The 21265-nt window shown below is 39.3% G+C and overlaps 1 protein-coding gene across 1 annotated transcript in view; it reads right to left on the bottom strand.

Moving 5' to 3' along the window:
* Nucleotides 1-879: 879 nt before the first annotated feature.
* The window catches only part of cux1b (cut-like homeobox 1b), a 37117-nt gene continuing 16731 nt past the window's right edge, over nucleotides 880-21265 (bottom strand). The window contains exons 6-23 of the mRNA XM_051665173.1: nucleotides 18431-18554; nucleotides 13002-13078; nucleotides 12602-12668; nucleotides 9730-9778; nucleotides 8559-8660; nucleotides 7871-8059; nucleotides 7455-7513; nucleotides 6601-6649; nucleotides 6436-6532; nucleotides 6161-6288; nucleotides 4406-4469; nucleotides 4209-4321; nucleotides 3999-4115; nucleotides 2325-2408; nucleotides 2191-2247; nucleotides 1844-1924; nucleotides 1523-1587; nucleotides 880-1411 (exon numbers count right to left, since the gene is read on the bottom strand). Coding sequence (XP_051521133.1) covers nucleotides 1360-1411; nucleotides 1523-1587; nucleotides 1844-1924; nucleotides 2191-2247; nucleotides 2325-2408; nucleotides 3999-4115; nucleotides 4209-4321; nucleotides 4406-4469; nucleotides 6161-6288; nucleotides 6436-6532; nucleotides 6601-6649; nucleotides 7455-7513; nucleotides 7871-8059; nucleotides 8559-8660; nucleotides 9730-9778; nucleotides 12602-12668; nucleotides 13002-13078; nucleotides 18431-18554 — 1574 coding nt within the window. The 3' untranslated portion in view covers nucleotides 880-1359. The remainder of the gene's footprint in view (nucleotides 1412-1522; nucleotides 1588-1843; nucleotides 1925-2190; nucleotides 2248-2324; nucleotides 2409-3998; nucleotides 4116-4208; nucleotides 4322-4405; nucleotides 4470-6160; nucleotides 6289-6435; nucleotides 6533-6600; nucleotides 6650-7454; nucleotides 7514-7870; nucleotides 8060-8558; nucleotides 8661-9729; nucleotides 9779-12601; nucleotides 12669-13001; nucleotides 13079-18430; nucleotides 18555-21265) is intronic.

Genomic DNA, 21265 nt, shown 5'->3' with positions numbered 1-21265 from the left:
TCACACACATCTGGGATGACATGAGGGTGAGTAAATGATGAGAGCATTTTACTTTTTGAGTGAACTATTTCATTAAGTACAGTCTTTTTTTTTTTTTTTGTCTGATTTAAAAAAAAATGTTTTGCTTCAAATGAAAGTTTGTAATGTTGTTATTCATCTCAGAGCTGGCTGGTTTGGTTTATGGTGCACAACTCTTTAATGAAGATTCATAAAATCCCTTTTGAAGAAACGAATAGGAACAAAATACTTTGGCTGAAAAAGTGGACAGGTACTGTGACAGTTGTGTCCTTAACATTTGTATTATATAATAAATCCACTGTCTTGTCTAAACCCCTCTATCTATAACTCAACCTCTTGTGCTTTACTGCTTAAAGAAAATAGACACAAGAGTTATATAAGCATGAGTGTTTAATTCTCGTAATTATCATCTTGGTAATATGAAACTCAGTTTGATCATGTTTTTAATGTACTGACTCTTAGTTCAATTGGTTATGGGTGTAAATGCAAGTGACTAACACTCTGGAGCACAAGTGTGCTGCTGTATATGATTTCATAAAGCTGCAGTTCATCAGCTCGAGAAACAAATAAAGTACTGATGGAGGTGTGTGTGTGTGACAGCTCATGATGAGTCTCATTAGATAAATTATTCAAACATTAACAGCTCACAGACACCCTACAGTCTGTCAGGAGACACTGAAAACAATCAGCACAACCCAGATCATTCATTATTAATGACATAATGGATTATGACTCGTTATTTCACTATAAAATATGGAGAAAAGTTTGATGTAAAAGGAAACTCATGTATCTGTTGAAATGGAAATTAGGCTGAGATGTGTTCAACAATCACCACAGATGAAACAACATGAACCTGTGACATATAGATTCACAAAGTCTTCTGGTGTTTAATTATGACATATTTCAGTTCAAGAGTGTAACTGTACTTCTCACAGACACATTCAACTCATTCTACACACTGTCCACAGATCATTTTATTACTAGCATCTGACACAAGATTACATAAACCATTTCCATTAATAATTCTCTTTTAAAGTGTCTGAATAATGTTTGCTGATTAGTAATGAATATACAATAATGATATGTTTATGTATGATTTATGTATATGTTTTCAAGTGAAATGAACAGTAACCCGCAGACCATCTCATTACATAATCTATCATGTTTGAACCTTTAAATTGCATTTAGCCATTATATCAGCACAAACTGATCCCATTACCAATAAAAAGATCTGACCTTTAATTATCTCAATGGAAAATATACACTAAACGATATGAATATGAATGATTGACTATGATTTGATCGTAATGAATAAAACTGTGATGAAAGTGAGCAGAAGTGTCACTGCCAGATGTCTCTGTCCTCATGGAAGTGGTGTAGGTGATCCGAGTATCTGCAGGAAGAAAGAGAGTTAAACTACAACAACTTCAGCACACAATAATAGAAGTGCTTTGATTTTGATTAGATGAAATAGTCAATCATATCAGATGGTAAAATCTCTCACTTCTTTGCACAAAACGCAGCACAATCCCGACCGATGCTCTCACTCCACGCGGCCTTATACAACACCTGATACACACACACACAGGTTTGATTTATACAGTATATATATATATATATAAACACATTCTGCTAGCGTTTCCTGCTGTGTACATTTATATTTCTAGTTTATTTCTGTTCATGTTTACACTGTCTATTTATTGTCTTTTACAAGTTTCATATTGTTTGTCGTTGTGCACTGTGACTCCTGAAGGATCAACATCATGTTCTACAATGTTTTAAAAAAAGACATTAAACTTGAACATATGAAGGTCATGTGATGCACCAGAAAGACGAGGCAGTGCAGCATCAGTGTGTAGAAGAAGGCAACAGTTCTGGCCGTCTTATTAGACAAGATGACACGACCCTGAAACACACAAACACACATAAGAAAAGAAGTGAAGGACTGATGGACTTACACTCAAACACTGAAACAACATTACTGTAACACTGCACACTCACTCATACTGTAGTGCACACTACAATTCACACTTTCATGCATGGATCCACATCATTATAATGATTTCACACAACTGCGTCATTGTGTAACATTGTGTAGTTTTGTGTTTAGTGTATGATCATATAATAGATGATTTATTCATATTATAGTGTGTGTTTGTGTTGTTCACACACCAGACTGAGTGTGGCTTTATCCCATGGGCTGAGACTCTGATACCTCCTGTGACGCTCCTGAAGAGACAAAAACATCACAATAAAACACCATATCCCATATGACATGTTTATATGAACTGTTGCATGTTTCTTACCCGTTTACTGAAAGAGGCGAACGGATCGAGTCTCTCCTCATACTGAGATGAGTAACGCATCACTGTATCATCACTGTCTCCAGCCTAACACACAAACAAACAAACAAACCCCTTAAGAACACTTGTGATTCACTTTAGAAAACAGAAGTATTAGCCCCTTTCCCATATACAGTCCTGGTACTTTTCCCTTAGGAACTTTCTAGATGAGAACTCTTATGAGGAACAGAACAACCGTGGAGACTTTTCTTCTTTAGCATGCGCACTCACAAAAGTAACCCCTGTAGTGACGTCTTCTAGTATCAACCCTTTTTCTTCTGATGCTGTTGGCACGTGCTGATGGAGGACGGCAGGATCACATCTACACTTTTGGAAGGGCTGTTTTACATTAACTGTTCAGGTTAGTTTGAGATGAGGCAGTCAGCCTAGAGCTTTTATTTTGACACTGAAAGTGCAGTGTGTAGATTACAACGCTCCGCACCTGGTGAAGCGCTGTTGTACTTTTCTCTTATACTGTGTTGCCTTTGTAGATTTCTATAATCATTTGTAGCGATTACTAAAGTTTGGAATTGCATGAATGTTGAACATTCAGAACTTTATTTCTTTCACAATGCATGTGATCTGCTCTAAATGCACGTGTGCACAGAACTGCCCATCATCCATGTTTATCTGTCTTTTATTGCAGCTATCATTATGAGGACTCTCCATAGACATAATGATTTTTATACTGTATGAACTATAGATTCTATCCCCTAACCCTAACCCTACCCCTAAACACACACACACACACACACACTCATGTTGGTGCAGCTATCATTATGAGGACTCTCCATAGACATAATGATTTTTATACTGTATGAACTATAGATTCTATCCCCTAACCCTAACCCTACACCCATACACACACACACACACACACACACACACACACACACACTCACACACACCATGTTGGTGCAGCTATCATTATGAGGACTCTCCATAGACAATGATTTTTATACTGTATGAACTATAGATTCTATCCCCTAACCCTAAACACACACACACACACACACACACTCATGTTGGTGCAGCTATCATTATGAGGACTCTCCATAGACATAATGATTTTTATACTGTATGAACTATAGATTCTATCCCCTAACCCTAACCCTACCCCTAAACACACACACACACACACACACACACACTCACACACTGAATGAATTGATGAGTTTATTTCACTCTACCTCAATGAGCACATTTTTACTCCCAAAAATCAGACAAATTAAGAAAACCGATTGTAAGATACATGCGATTGGAAATAATCACGTTATTCTCTGCTTTTGATGTCAAACCGTGAAGAGGCATGCGCTAAACACGTGCGTACAACGGATAAGCCGGTAAGAATGCCGGTAAAGGTGTTTACATGCCACGTGAAATCATAGTAATGGGCAAAAATCTACCCGTGTCCTCCGGTTTATTGTGTTTACATGACCACATGCGTTGTCGGCTTATTAAGTATTCTCAGAGCGCTCATGTAACCGCTCTCAATGAAAAACTGTGTAAATGCTTGTATTTATTTCTGTGTTTGTTTTGTGCGACAGTTTTTCTGTTTACTGTCATGTAAAAGCCTGTCGTGTGTTCTGTCAGTTCTCGTCAAGAGACAAATGAGTGTAAAGTCATGTGGTGACTCACTCTGTTCGGGTAACTCTGCAGGAACTTTATCTTCTCGTAGAGTTTGATGTTGTCAGCACGCAGACTGTCCAATTCACTCTGCAGTGCCTGTAGTGTCTGCTGCAGTGAACCGTTCACCTGAGGGACGATAAAACAACTCATTCACACTCTCCCTCTGAACAACAGGATAAAGTCTTGTGTGTAAGGGTCAGGGGTCAAGTGTGAACTCACGGCCTCCAGCTCTTGATTTCGCAAGCGGAAGCGTTCTCTCTGACTGGAGATGATTGACAGCAGAGAATCCATCTGACCTGGAGGAAGATCTGTCTGAGGAGATCCGCTCGCACCTACACGACACAGATTCACAACTCTATGAACACCCTGAACACAACAAACGTGTACGAGCACTTCTGACAGATGTATTGGTTTACCTGAGAACAGAGCTGTAGCTTCTTTAACAGGCTCCGGGACGATCAGCACACTGCTGTCTGCACCCTTCAGGATGACAAACACCTTTCACTACACCACATGACCACCATATGATACTCCATGTCATTCATATAACCCGTATGATACGTGTGTTTAAATGTGTTAATGTAGAGTTGTTGTAGGGGTGCATCACTTAAGGTTTGTGGACGTCTACAGTATTTGTTAAGTCTCTTTATTATTCTGTGTTCTCCGACAGTAAAGTCTTTGGCAGTCCAGAGAAGCATTTGGTAAAAAGGTGTGAAATTTGGCACACTGATTAGGGCAGATCTCAATGTTCCTGGTGCCAGTTTTGGGGTCTCTCTCTCAATCCCTCTAGCGCCACCAGCAGATTAAACTTTTAATCATGTGATTCAGCTAATACCTTTTGAATCAAATGGCTCAAACACAAAATTCCTGGGGTTTTCACTTTCTAACAAACTAAATTTTCCACAATTTTGAATATTGCCAAAAACATGCTCTTTCCAACTCATCCCACAGCTTTCTATTATTCCCCAAATTTTGGTCAGATGATCAAAAATGTATTTATTATTAAAATTCATTTTGATAGATCAAACTTTTCACATGTGACATCAATAAACTTGACATTCCTATATTTACTGTATATTATTTACTGAATATTTTCACATTGAGAATAAATGTGTTCATCCAAAAGCTGATAAATGTGTCTTTCAGAGGCTTTATATGGAGTTAGGATGAAAATAAGATGCATTTCTAACTGTTCTGAGACCAGTGCAGACAGACAGCACACTGGAGGTTAAGTCATTCACTAAATAGGGAGCAAGGGAGCATCCTATAGTTCAGTTTCAGGCTGCAGATGATGTTTGGATCACTCAACATGTTTGACAGACATGTGACAATGATAATCAGTACATAGATTCAGAATTTATAATGTATCATTTTATTTTAACATGATTGACAGTGATTGGATGATGCTGGACGTTACTTTGAATCAGAATTAATTATGTTAATTTCTGATGTAATGTCTGTAACGTCTCAAAAACATGAATAATTAACACTGCTGGAAACATCATAAACAATTTGATGAAAAAAATCTGACTTTTTATAGCTTGTTGTTATTTAAAATTTCACAACTTAGTCCCGCTGTCCACATATGAGGACATCAATGTTTAGGAAAATTATTTGCTCTAGAAATTGATTTACTTTAGGTGCTACAAATCAAAAAGGGAAATGGAAAAGGCACTCAGCAGTCATGCTCAGGTCTCAGGAGGTTAAAGCATGTCCAAAAATCTTTTTAACTTTAAAATAACTTGGCCTAAAGTCGTCCTTTTTCACTCCATATATTTCTAGAGTCCTGTAGAATTATTTGATTAAAACTTTTTTTTTATTAAAACATTTTTTTTATTTTTATTTGTAACTCAAAATCAAGTTAAATCTTCTCCAACATTTGCTCAGGTCAATTACAGACAAAAACTCATTTGAATTTTGATGTTCTTCAGACGAACCTTAAAGTTGCTAATGAAGATGTCAGACAGGAAGTGAATCATTATCTCTGCAATGCTTTTGTGTATTAACATAAATGTTGTATTTATAATTGACATATATTACCACCAAATAACCAACAGGTCAAAGGTCATAAAGCTGTAAATAACATGAAATCTGCTCATAGCCATTAAACTAGTTTTCGACACTGGTGAAATGAGTGTAATGGGTGTGTTTGAACTGTGCTGGTGTTTAACCTCAGCGTCAGGTCGTGTCATGCTCTGGATGATGCTCAGATCTTGTTCCAGTTTGATGATCAGATCTTTCTGATCAGAGCTGATCTTCACTGCAGCAGAAAACTCCATCTGAAGAGATGCATAACGACCTGCGCGACACACACAGATGATACTTGATCAATCACTATTATGATATTCTGTTCATTGAGAAGTGTGTGTGTTCACTAGTGTAACAGTTGTGTTGCTGGTGGTATTAGCATGCATGATCTCCAGTCACACATCATCACCATACTCACTGCTCAGCTCAGTGTTAGCGATGCGCAGAGACGCATTCTCCGACTGCAGGCTGCGGTTCTTCTCAAGCAGTAACACCTCCAAAGGTTTAGACGAGTCCTGCATGAGACACAAACACATCAGACAGAGTAAAGACAACACAAGACACACAGAGTGGCTGTATTTACCTGCAGCGTGCAGCTGTCAGACGGACCGAACTCCATTGACTTCAAAATACTGTCAAGAACAATCAGAGTCAGTGATTAAGACACATCTGTTCATATGACACACTTAATAAAGCCAAGGTAAAAGAACGAGATAAATAACATGTTTGACTTGGCCAGATGGGAGTTCTACGCTTGTATTCAGGGTCCAAAATGAACCCTCACAAATATGAGTAAAAATGCTAGCTTTAGCAAATAAATGACTGTATTTATTCATCAGTTGGCCGTTCACTATTTATAAGGAACTGCAACACAAGGACACACGGTATAAATCTAATAAGAAAGACGATGTAAAAGACACGCAGTGTCGGGGAAATTACTCAAATTACTTCTTCAGAATTACGGTACTGATTACTTCAATAAAAGGTAATCACATTAATAATGACTTTACTTCTAAAACAGAAAACGTTTTGTTGTTCTGCTCAACAAATATGAAATAAAGTCTATATTTCATCATTGTAGCAATCAGATAATCACAGTGTTCTGTTTACATGAGCTAGTTTAATCGCATTATGAGGGTGCATGTAAACATAGCCATTGTGGTGATGTGTCTTGCCAGGCCACTTGTGATCCGGTTACCCAAGACGGATCTTACTACCAGGTGTAAATAGGGCAATTAAGCTGTCAGAGCTCTTTATGTTTTTCACTGAGATGACACTGACGCTTCTCGACTGACACAGTGACCTTCACTGTTTATCACTAGCATACAAGGGGAAAACACATATATAAAAACATCAATTCAAGTGTGGTAAAATGTTAATGCTGGACCCTGTCAGTAAATGCATTGAGGTGATGTTAGACTAGAATGAATCTCTCACCTGAGCTCTTTCTTCATCTCCTCATAATCTGACTGTGTCTGCAGCTTCTCTTCCAGTTGCTGCACAAACAAAAAGAGAAAAACATCCACAGAAGATGTGCTGATCACATTCATGTAGTCTGTTGAAGCTTCTGAAAAACTTGAAAATGTTTTTTTGAGAGGCTGTTCTTGAAATAATCACTACTTTATACTTTTGGAAGGGTGCACATTTGGTGTCTATACAACTTTTCACAGACAACGCTGTGTCAGTTTTTGTGTACAATGTCATTATCGTCGAAGCATGTTTAGCATGAGCTTCAATATCCACCACTTTCAGACTATGTTTCTCATATATATCTGTTTGTGCAAACCCCAAAGAGAACCATAGAAAGACATGTGAATGAGCAGTATAGACGTGTTTTCAGTGAGACTGTTTACTGTAAGTGTGGTGGTCTTGATGTTGAGCTGCTGTTGTAATTGGCTGATCTGGATGTTGGAGTTCTCTCGCAGCACTGAGATGTTGGCCTGCAGTCTCTGAACATCTTCCACCAGCTGAAGCATCTCACGCTCTTTTGCGCTGAGCTCGGCCTCCAGACTCGAGCGTGATGCCACATCAACACACGCATCCTGAATTCACACAGACTATAAATACACATATATAGCCTGTAGAAATACCTGAAAACATGTATGAACTGTAAATACAGTAATGTTCGTTATTGTTTGAAGAGTTCTCCAGAAATATGTACGGTGCAATAATAATTTATCCTGCAATAACAGCACTGTGACACCTTCTCTCAAACGCTTCATTAGTTTACATTTTATGACTTAACCTTAAAGGGTCACATTTGATGTTCAGTCATCTCTATCGTGACTGAGTTGTTGTGATTGAACCACTCTCATCTTACCACCCTCTAGCTGCCCACACTTTTACTTATTTTTACACCCCTTTCATGACCCTTATTAAGTCTGGTGCTGAACTTCATGACACTTTAAAGAGGGTGAACAAATCACATACTAATGATCATCTTTATAACAGTTTGAACAGCATGTCTTGAAAATCATGTATGATTTTAGACTGATCACAGTGGTTTTACGGTCAGTAACATCACACAGTGGCCAGCAGTACCGTGACTGGAGTTTGGCTGATCTGTGCGGTCAGGTGAGTTTTGTTTGTTGATTTGAGCAGCTCCTTCAGTGATTCAACTTCTCTCTCAGCAGCTTCTGATCTCTGCAGGAAAACATTGACAATACTGTTATTACACACGTATTACACAGTTATTACAACAATCAAGCCCTTAAGAGACGCTCCATCTTGCAAATGAGATGCAGAGATGACGACAGTGTGTAAATAAGCACCATTTATGAATAAACTATCATCAATAAATGTATATTGTGTACTCGTGCTGTATGTCAGTTGCTAGATCACAGATTAGTGCAGGACATACAGCTGTCAATTTACCCCATTTAGTGTGACAACATGCCCCACTAATTGTCTGTCAAAATGTACTTTCAAAAATAAACCAACACTGAGAAACATTCTCTGGAGTAAAAAGTGTGACAACTAGCCCCGGTCTGCCCTATAATCAGGGTTTTCCCTGGGTCAGAAATACTAAACACCAGCACAGCTCATGTACATGCTAATTAACACACACAAAGTTGTTTTATTGCATAATTGCAAGTAATTCATATTTCATATAATTGGTGAATGTTTCCATTGGATATATGAGTTATATACACAGTCTAGTCAATTATATTATTTAACATACTCTACCTCTTCTGCATTACATTCCCTTGCACTGTATATACAGATTTGTATTTGTACATACATATATACAGTACATATATATTTTGTCTTATTGTGTATTTCTATATATACACTGATATTTATATTTGCTTTTAATTTTTATTCTTTTTATCATTATCTGTGTCTTGTTGTTGTATTGTTTGTGCTCTGGAAGCTTCTGTCACCAAGACAATTTCCTTGTGTGTGTGGAAGCATACTTAGCAATAAAGCTCATTCTGATTGTGAATCATCTGGAAACTTTTGATTTTCAAGTTGTCCATCAATAGGGTTAGTTTATAATATTCTGACTGTCCTTCTAATGAAACTGTTGGTTTCCTACTCCACAACAGATATTGTTTTCCTTTCATCAGGCTCTTAATGATTTAAGTCATCTCTTGTCTGCAGTTTCATTAGAACAGAACAATAATTACACAGGAGGAAAACTTTAAAACTGTATGCAGACGGAAGTTCATAACACACTTTCATAAACACTGATGACATCTAATGGATTTACCTGATTGGCTCTTTCCAGATCAGTCATCACCATTTCAACCTCATCAGCCCTGAGAACCAATCAAATTCAGAGTAAGAATCTCATCTCATCCTAAACAGACTTTTCCAGAGTTAAAGGTGCTGTTAGCAATGTTTTCATGGAAAAGTATGCCAAAAAAAAAATAAAAAATAAAAAATGTTCCTACTCCCTGAAATATATTCCTAAAATAATTGTCCTGAGATCTCTCACTGGTCTCTATGACAACTCTAGACTCTAGCAAACAAAAATGTTCTACAGTCTCTGACACTTCTGCCTGTCAATCATTTAGCATGTTCTCCTAGTGTTGAATTTGCAGTGAATTATTGGGGCTTAATGCCATTTTATGCCATGTTGTTCATTACAGTTGTCAGCTGAAGGCGCTATTTTGCTACTGTTGTTTTTGGCAACCGTTTCTGCTCAATATCGGTCTCAATAAAGCTCATTTGGTATCTTTGGAGTGCAGGGTTTTGGAAAAAGGGGGCGTGGCTAATTCAACAGCTCAGCTAGTCAAAAATCTAGAACGGCTAAAATCTTTTGCAGCATCTTTAAGCAAATAAGACAATAATACATTATGAATGGGGTAAAAAAATGAATAAGAAAAATAGTCCTTGCATGAAGTGTAAAAACACATACGCACGCATGCCCACACATGCATACACACACATGCTCAAGCACGCATGCGCGCGCACACACACACACACACGCACAGACAGACACGCACATACAGACACACACACACAGACACACACACTTGAGTAAAAGTGAATAAAAGTCAATGTTATCAACAAAGTGAAAATGTGTAAAAAAAAAACAAAAAAAAACATTCAAATGGCCTTTTATCGATAAAAATGGTGTGCGTGATGACATCATGTCTAAAAAAACACTTTGTCGCATAAGTTTTGGTTTATCGCGAAAGAAATCTGCCCTTAAGCCGTTTCTATACAGAAATGTGTGTTTATCACTAATTGTGTACCTTTCATCTCCCAGATGTCCCTAATTGTTTTTCCTCCAAAGTTTTGGTAAAATGGGGAGAGTTTTGAGACAATTCATTGAAATTAACCAGCATAATGTCATTTTAATTTCACAGATAAACGCAATCAGAAAACGAGGAATTGCAATCAAAAGGGAGCAGTTGCCCTTCTGATAGGACTGTAATATTGGTCCTGATGTTGTGCCTGTCGTAGGTTGCCAACGGTTCTGACCCAAAAGCGAATCGTCACGGCCCTGTTCAAGCTGGCAACCTGCACCAAGTAGTGGGGGAAACTTTCAGTCTTAGTATAAGGAGCATCCATCCATGTGTATATGCTGTGTGTACAGCTATTAAAGAAAAACTGATGCGGTGTAATATCAGGGTTTACATATATGATACATTCCTGATATTCAATATTTTAAACAATCATCTAATCTAAAGCATCGCCATCACAACTGCATTGTCCTGCATATTTGTCCAGCAACTTTTAACGACCAACTGAATTTGATTATCATCTAAAATTAATTTTAGTGTCATAATGCAATTTACATTTTCTGAAGAAGCTCAGCAAATGTGATCCGAGGTAAAGAGGGTTAGATTGAAAATATTTAAACGTTTTAAAAGGTTCAAAAGCTCGTTTTCTGAAAGTGAACTCTGCACTGGACAAATAGTTCAGATAATTTATAGTCTTGAAGTGTAGAAAATGTCATTCAGACGACTTTATTCATCTACAGAACAGGGTACGGCTAATTTAAGTTTGTGTAAAGAAAAGGCATATATAGGTCTAAACATATAATATACTAGCATTGTGTGCACAGAAATATGTTTTTTGTATTTTGGTGTAATTCCATGACTGCCGTCTATTATTTTGAATGGTGTGGAAAAGTAACTTTAATAAATAAACAGATGGATTAAATTAATCACAAACAGTGACCATTAATTTGTTCTCCGTTCACTTGTCCATGTGCATGATACGAGATATTTGTGTTGGCAAAAAGTGTTTCCAAACCAGTTTTTCATGACATTTGATGTATCGTCATAAGAGTTTATGCACTAGAGTTAAACAGAAACATATTATGTTGACACTTGTGAAATTTTAGCGATAATTTGCGTTTCCATCAGCTTAATTTTGTTGCGCTAAAACTTTTTTCACAAAAAATCCTTCAATGGAAATGTAGTTACAGACACACACACAGACACTCATACACACACACACACACACACACACACACTCAAACAGACACGTACACACATTCACTCACACACTCTCACACGCACAAACACTCACACACACACGCACGCACACAGACACACGCACAGACACACACGCACGCACACACAGACACGCACACACAGACACGCACACACAGACACGCACACACAGACACGCACACACACTCACTCGCACAAACACTCACATGCACACACAGACGCACACACAGACACGCACACACAGACACGCACACACACTCACTCACACACACTCACATGCACACTCACACACACGCACGCACGCACAGACAGACACACACACAGACACGCACACTCACACACACTCACACACACACACTCACACGCACAAACACTCACATGCACACTCACACACACGCAGACACTCATACACACGCACACGCACACACACACAGACACGTACACACTCTCACACACACACACAATCACATGCACACGCACACGCACGCACACACAGACACACACACGCACACATTCACTCACACGCATGCACACACAGACATGCACACACAGACATTCAAACACACAAACACACTCAGACACACACAAACAGACACTCAAACACACACAGAAACACTCACACAGACACTCAAACACACACTCATTCATTCACACAGACACACACACACTTACTTTGCCGTTGACTCTTCATCATATTTGGTCTTCAAATCAAAAAGCTCCGTTTGAGTTCTTTCAAGAGCTGCAAAGACACACAAGAACAAAACTGACCTATTCAATACACAATCACTAACACACAAACATGCATTTACAGCGTCTGTGTGGCAGAACTGAGTAAAGCACATGTATGAAATATGATCTTCTATGAGTGAAACACACTGTTATGGAGAAGAGCACCGATGGACTGGCAAAAATCTTCATCTTTTCTTTCATTAGAAATTGTGCTACATTTAGAAAGCATTTGTTTAGAGATATGAACTAGAAATAAAACCCAAATGTAATCTGTAAAATATGGCTGCATCAGTGTCAGATGTATAGATGTGTATGGAGTGTGTGACGTGATTTGATTTTATACCTGTCTGTAGAGTCTGAGCTTTGAGTTCAGCTTCCTGCAGCTTACTGACCAAAGACTCGTGTGACTGCTGGAACTTCCTGTCACAATACAACCAAATGCATATTCAGTAATATATACAGTTGTGCTCAAAAGTTTGCACACCCTGGCAGAAACTGTGACATTTTGGCATTGATTTTGAAAATATGACTGATCATGCAAGAAAAAAAAAAAAAAAAAAAAAAAAAAAACTGTCTTTTATTTAAGGATAGTGATCATATGAAGCCATTTATTATCACATAGTTGTTTGGCTCCTTTTTAAATCATAATGATAACAGAAATCACCCAAATGGCCCTGATCAAAAGTTTACATACCCTTGTTGCAGACACACAAGGTGACACACACAGGTTTAAATGGCAGCTAAAGGTTCATTTCCCACACCTGTGGCTTTTTAAATTGCAGTTAGTGTCTGTGTATAAAGTCAATGAGTTTGTTAGCTCTCACGTGGATGCACTGAGCAGGCTAGATACTGAGCCATGGGGAGCAGAAAAGAACTGTCAAAAGACCTGCGTAACAAGGTAATGGAACTTTTTATAAAGATGGAAAAGAATATAAAAAGATATCCAAAGCCTTGAAAATGCCAGTCAGTACTGTTCAATCACTTATTAAGAAGTAGAAAATTCGGGGATCTTTTGATACCAAGCCAAGGTCAGGTAGACCAAGATAGATTTCAGCCACAACTGCCAGAAGAATTGTTCGGGATACAAAGAAAAAGGGCTTCTGGCACACTGTAATTTGGAGTGACGAGATCAAAATAGAGCTTTATGGTCACAACCATAAGCGCTATGTTTGGAGAGGGGTCAACAAGGCCTATAGTGAAAAGAATACCATCCCCACTGTGAAGCATGGTGGTGGCTCACTGATGTTTTGAGGGGTGTGTGAGCTCTAAAGACACAGGGAATCTTGTGAAAATTGATGGAAAGATGAATGCAGCATGTTATCAGAAAATACTGACAGACAATTTGCATTCTTCTGCATGAAAGCTGCGCATGGGACGCTCTTGGACTTTCCAGCACGACAATGACCCTAAGCACAAGGCCAAGTTGACCCTCCAGTGGTTACAGCAGAAAAAGGTGAAGGTTCTGGAGTGGCCATCACAGTCTCCTGACCTTAATATCATCGAGACACTCTGGGGAGATCTCAAACGTACGGTTCATGCCAGACGACCAAAGACTTTGCATGACCTGGAGGCATTTTGCCAAGACGAATGGGCAGCTATACCACCTGCAAGAATTTGGGGCCTCATAGACAACTATTACAAAAGACTGCACACTGTCATTGATGCTAAAGGGGGCAATACACAGTATTAAGAACTAAAGGTTTGCAGACTTTTGAACAGGGGTCATTTCATTTTTTTCTTTGTTGCCATGTTTTGTTTTATGATTGTTTTCTTTAAAAATGGTACATATATTACCAATTCTCCAAGGGTATGCAAACTTTTCAGCACAACTGTATATATAAGCAATATCACATGACAAGGGTGCGATATGGCCCTACATCAGCACTGCTGTGATTCTGCTGCAGGGCCATATAGCACGACTGCGAGTGTGATATTGCTTATATACAACAGTTCAATGAACAAGTAAATTAAAAAAAATTAGGAAAAACTGAGTACAGTCATAAAAAAAAACGCATTTGTGCATGGAACTACTTTCTTACGTGACAGATCAGAATCTGCCGTTGCTGGTTCAAACCAAATGATGCATCCAAGCCTTCGTTAGTAATTCAAAAATGTCACTACAGAAACAGTATCACGGCTTGTGCTGTTTCTTCCAAGTTATTGGATAAACAAGGATGAATGTGTGTGTGTGTGTGTGTGTGTGTGTGTGTGTGTGTGTGTGAGTGTGAGTGAGAGAGAGAGAGAGAGAGAGAGAGAGCGCGAGATGGAGCATGTGCAATCATCTGTTGTCACTCTCAAGCAGAGATGCTGTCAGCTTTCTGAAGATCAGCTTTCTCAGTGGAAAAATAGCCGTCCGAGCAGGGGTATTTCTCCCTATTTCACGGTAGCAGGTGTGCAAAGAGTCGATCACTATAGAAACCGCAATCTCCTCCACCATTATAAACAGTATGTCCTCTCCAATGTGGAAACTCCGGTAATAGGTAAGTGCCTTGAGTTGTGTAATTAATCAGTCTGTTGTCTCTCAGCTGTGATGAGCCATAATGCTGAAGTTGTTCGTTTAAAGCCGTTTAAAGCTATTTCGTGGCTTTAGTAGTGTAGTAGTAATACGAGCGATCATATAGTGCATTTGTATGTAAACACTGACTGACGCTGACTCGCTTCACGTCACCTAACTGGCTCATATTACATATAAAAATGATCTTTTGCCTCCATCTGCTGGCTAACATATGTAAATTACATGTAAAGAGACACATATACAGTAGCTCTCAACACATCTGCACTGCTCTTACACTTTAGTTTAGAACCGCAGGAACACAAGCGGAGTGATACACACAGTGAAGCGTATGAGTGATGATGGTGTGAGACCATCAGTACTCATGGAACGTCTCTCGTCCAATCAGATTCGAGGACCAGAACTAATTGTTGTGTGTGTGTGTGTGTGTGTATAAATTATTTATTATATACAGTGCATCCGGAAAGTATTCACAGCGCTTCACTTTTTCCACATTTTGTTATGTTACAGCCTTATTCCAAAATTGATTAAATTCATTATTTTCCTCAAAATTCTACAAACAATACCCCATAATGACAACGTGAAAGAAGTTTGTTTGAAATCTTTGCAAATTTATAAAAAAAAAAAAATTTAAAAAAAAAAAAAAAAAATCACATGTACATAAGTATTCACAGCCTTTGCCATGACACTCAAAATTGAGCTCAGGTGCATCCTGTTTCCACTGATCATCCTTGAGATGTTTCTACAACTTGATTGGAGTCCACCTGTGGTAAATTCAGTTGATTGGACATGATTTGGAAAGGCACACACCTGTCTATATAAGGTCCCACAGTTAACAGTGCATGTCAGAGCACAAACCAAGCCATGAAGTCCAAGGAATTGTCTGTAGACCTCCGAGACAGGATTGTATCGAGGCACAGATCTGGGGAAGGGTACAGAAACATTTCTGTAGCATTGAAGGTCCCAATGAGCACAGTGGCCTCCATCATCCGTAAATGGAAGAAGTTTGGAACCACCAGGACTCTTCCTAGAGCTGGCCGCCCGGCCAAACTGAGCAATCGGGGGAGAAGGGCCTTAGTCAGGGAGGTGACCAAGAACCCAATGGTCACTCTGACAGAGCTCCAGCATTTCTCTGTGGAGAGAGGAGAACCTTCCAGAAGAACAACCATCTCTGCAGCACTCCACCAATCAGGCCTGTATGGTAGAGTGGCCAGACGGAAGCCACTCCTCAGTAAAAGGCACATGACAGCCCGCCTGGAGTTTGCCAAAAGGCACCTGAAGGACTCTCAGACCATGAGAAACAAAGATTGAACTCTCTGGCCTGAATGGCAAGCGTCATGTCTGGAGGAAACCAGGCACCGCTCATCACCTGGCCAATACCATCCCTACAGTGAAGCATGGTGGTGGCAGCATCATGCTGTGGGGATGTTTTTCAGTGGCAGGAACTGGGACACTAGTCAGGATCGAGGGAAAGATGAATGCAGCAATGTACAGAGACATCCTTGATGAAAACCTGCTCCAGAGCGCTCTGGACCTCAGACTGGGGTGATGGTTCATCTTCCAACAGGACAATGACCCTAAGCACACAGCCAAGATAATAAAGGAGTGGCTCCGGGACAACTCTGTGAATGTCCTTGAGTGGCCCAGCCAGAGCCCAGACTTGAACCCGATTGAACATCTCTGGAGAGATCTGAAAATGGCTGTGCACCGATGCTCCCCATCCAACCTGATGGAGCTTGAGAGGTCCTGCAAAGAAGAATGGGAGAAACTGCCCAAAAATAGGTGTGCCAAGCTTGTAGCATCATACTCAAAAAGACTTGAGGCTGTAATTGGTGCCAAAGGTGCTTCAACAAAGTATTGAGCAAAGGCTGTGAATACTTATGTACATGTGATTTTTTTTATTTTAATAAATTTGCAAAGATTTCAAACAAACTTCTTTCACGTTGTCATTATGGGGTATTGTTTGTAGAATTTTGAGGAAAATAATGAATTTAATCCATTTTGGAATAAGGCTGTAACATAACAATATGTGGAAAAAGTGAAACGTTGTGAATACTTTCCGGATGCACTGTACAGTACTGTGCAAAAGTTTTAGGCACTTGTGAAAAATGTTGCATAGTGAGGATGTCTTCAAAAATAATGACATAAATAGTTTTCATTTATCACTTAATGTCATACAAAGTCCAGTAAACTTAAAAAAGCTAAATCAATATTTGGTGTGGCCACCTTTGCCTTTAAAACAGCTTCAATTCTCCTAGGTACACCTGGACACAGTTTTTCTTGGTTGTTGGCAGATAGGATGTTCTAAGCTTCTTGGAGAATTCACCACAGTTCTTCTATCTATTTAGATTGTCTCAATTGCTTCTGTCTCTTTATGTAATCTCAGACTGACACGATGTTCAGTGGGGGCTCTGCGAGGGCCATGACATCTGTTGCAGGGCTCCCTGTTCTTCTATCTATTTAGCCTGTCTCAATTGCTTCTGTCTCTTTATGTAATCTCAGACTGACACGATGTTCAGTGGGGGGCTCTGTGGGGTTCATGACATCTGTTGCAGGGCTCCCTGTTCTTCTATTCTAATCTTTTCTATTTGCAAAAGTAATGTTTGGGAGTCTAACATTTATATTTAATATTGACACACTAAAGCTGAAGATATAAATAACCATTTTAAGACAAATGTTTTTGTGAAACATCTTATTTGCCTAAGACTTTTGCACAGTACTAATATATATATATATATATATATCCAGAACTGTGCAAAAGGCACATGTATGTTATATAGAGATGTTTCCTAAACATATACACAAAGATGTTTCAACATTTGGCTTAAGATGGTTATTTTATATCTTCTGCTTCAGTGCCAATAGCAAATATACATTTTAATTTCCAAACTTTCCTTTTGCAAATAGAATAGGAGTTGTGCTACAGACGGTATGGATCTCCACATCGAGTCCGTCTGAGATTACATGAAGACACAGAAGACTAGATACACACAACTGTGTTCTTCAACTTGAACAACCTTGAAAAACTGTGTGCTACTGAACCTATGAGAACTGACATAGGGTTCTCACACCAAATATTAATTTAGTTATTTGTGTAAAGCACTTTGTATAAGTTATTGATCAATACAAGTTATTCATGTCATTAAATATCCACACAATACAACATCTTTCACAACTGCCTCAAACTTTTGCAAAGTACTGTTAATAAATCAACTAGCCCAGAAAATAGTAGTGTGTGTTAAAGGTGAATTGGTACAGACCTCTCTTTCTCAGTGTAGTCTTTATGAATCTGTTGTTGTTTCTCCAGGGCCAAGTTCTCCGCCTGATTCTTCACACTCGTCTCATATTCTCTGATCTTCTCCTTAAGGGTTTTAATGGTCACCTCTGAAAACACACAGATGTTAATGATTATTGTGAAGGGGTGGGAATTAGGGGTGGTGTTTAGCAAATATCATCACCTCTGTATAAAAAACATTGCATCTATGAGATGTCCTTACTAATACAGTGAAACAAATGTGTGTTTGATCCTGTCCCACAGGTTGTTGTGATACACCTAGTGCAATAGCTAGGATGAGACACATGCCTGCTCCTCCACCTGCATAAACTCTCTCGCTTGCAGCTCACTGCGGCTGGTTCACACTTGTGATTAACAGAGAGACACCTCTGGCAGAGGACCTCGGAGTTGCAGTGGTCCCTAGAGGTGATAAACAGGCCCACCAACGTGTGGAAACGCTCAGGAATCAGCCAACCATTTCCCTGCTGCCTTGTGGGTAAGTAAAACAAAAAGGCCAGGGGACCCTCCAACAACAGTAAACCATGGCGAATGCGTTAGATGGACTGGTTTTGTCCACCTGCAGCTGGGGAAGATATTGGTCATCTTGGGCCTATCTGCCATCAGAATCAATCTTCTCATGATCAAGCAAAGTCACTGTGGACTGCACACCTCTGTGGCACATCACACGCAACCTTCCTCTACTGACCATAGCAGGGATTTCAGAATTCGGAATCTGGTGGCAGCGATACGGTGTCTGACGATGGGGGCAGGTTTGAATAAACTGAAAGCCTCTAGTCAGAGCTATACACGCTTATACCTGGGGTTAAGTGGCAGATCTTCTCGGCAGACCGCTGTGTAATTGAGCAGCCCTAATTAGGGACCGCACTGCTCACCCCAAATTTGGGGAGGGGCCTAGACGAGATGGTCCAAAATTTGCCCACTCACTCCTATATAGGTTGCAGCACCTATTGACCTGTTTCAGTGATGTCACTTCTTCCCTGCACCCCCACATTTGTGACCATCAGTGGGAGACAACGACAGAGGTGAATGGAAAAACACCCGTAAAATGATATCAAGAAAAACCTCAAAAAATGCTTTTGATCCAAAGTCCTAGGAAAGGTGCATACAGGTCTGAAGTCATCACAGATATTGCCAAATTTGACTTTCGTGGACATTTAAATATATTTTATTGACGATTTATCTCCGTACTCCGGCGAGTATGATGTGTGACCAGCAAGTGCACACACAACTACTGGTACATCACTGTAAACATCTCTCAGTCAGAAGTTACAAATGTTTGTGTTGTTTTCTGCTCTGATTTTGTCTGTGATGATCCCATCTGTATGAATGTAAGAGCAGATTTAATACATAGAAATCAACCAAGGCATAAAAGTGAATATGAATAATATGTTTACATTGTAGTCTGGTGATGTGAATAATGTCTGTGCTTCATCATTTTTTGATGTGTTGCTTGTTGACTAACATTAGTATATTCACATTACATATACAGTTGTGCTCAAAAGTTTGCATACCCTGGCAAAAACTGTGAAATTTTGCCATTGATCTGGAAAATATGACTGATCATGCAAAAAAAAAAGGTGGTCTTTTATTTAAGGGTAGTGAATATATGAAGCCATTTATTCTCACATAGTTGTTTGGCTCCTTTTTAAGAAAAACCCACAGGTAACCTCAGGAGAAATACAGGCTGCTCTGGAAAAAGATGGTGTGGTTGTTTCAAGGAGCACAATACGACAATATTTGAACAAAAATGAGCTGCATGGTCGAGTTGCCAGAAAGAAGCCTTTACTGCGCCAATGCCACAAAAAAGCCCAGTTACAATATGCCCAACAACACCCTGACACGCCTCTCAGCTTCTTGCACACTGTAATTTGGAGTGACGAGACCAAAATAGAGCTTTATGGTCACAACCATAAGCGCTATGTTTGGAGAGGGGTCAACAAGGCCTATAGTGAAAAGAATACCATCCCCACTGTGAAGCATGGTGGTGGCTCACTGATGTTTTGGGGGTGTGTGAGCTCTAAAGGCACGGGGAATCTTGTGAAAATTGATGGAAAGATGAATGCAGCATGTTATCAGAAAATACTGACAGACAATTTGCATTCTTCTACACGAAAGCTGCGTATGGGACGCTCTTGGACTTTCCAGCACGACAATGACCCTAAGCACAAGGCCAAGCTGACCCTCCAGTGGTTACAGCAGAAAAAGATGAAGGTTCTGGAGTGGCCATCACAGTCTCCTGACCTTAATATCATCGAGCCACTCTGGGGAGATCTCAAACCTGCGGTTCATGCAAGACGACCAAAGACTTTGCATGACCTGGAGGCACTTTGCCAAGATGAATGGGCAGCTATACCACCTGCAAGAATTTGGGGCCTCATAGACAACTATTACAAAAGACTGCACGCTGTCATTGATGCTAAAGGGGGCAATACACAGTATTAAGAACTAAAGGTATGCAGACTTTTGAACAGGGGTCATTTCATTTTTTTCTTTGTTGCCATGTTTTATTTTATGATTGTGCCATTCTGTTATAACCTACAGTTGAATATGAATCCCATAAGAAATAAAAGAAATGTGTTTTGCCTGCTCACTCATGTTTTCTTTAAAAATGGTACATATATTACCAATTCTCCAAGGGTATGCAACTTTTGAGCACAAATGTATACTAAATATTCATATTAGTGCTTTTATTACTTATTACAATGTGTCACAATTATGACATTCTGGGTGTTATGAATAACATCATCCTATGTGCATTTCCAGTTTAATTGTAGCTGACTATATTATGTTATAAATATAA

This window comes from Myxocyprinus asiaticus, chromosome 31, assembly GCF_019703515.2.
Source record: "Myxocyprinus asiaticus isolate MX2 ecotype Aquarium Trade chromosome 31, UBuf_Myxa_2, whole genome shotgun sequence".
NCBI classification, from domain to species: Eukaryota; Metazoa; Chordata; class Actinopteri; order Cypriniformes; family Catostomidae; genus Myxocyprinus; species Myxocyprinus asiaticus.
Note: the sequence above shows the minus strand (reverse complement) of the source record. Positions and strands in the feature narration are given on the sequence as shown.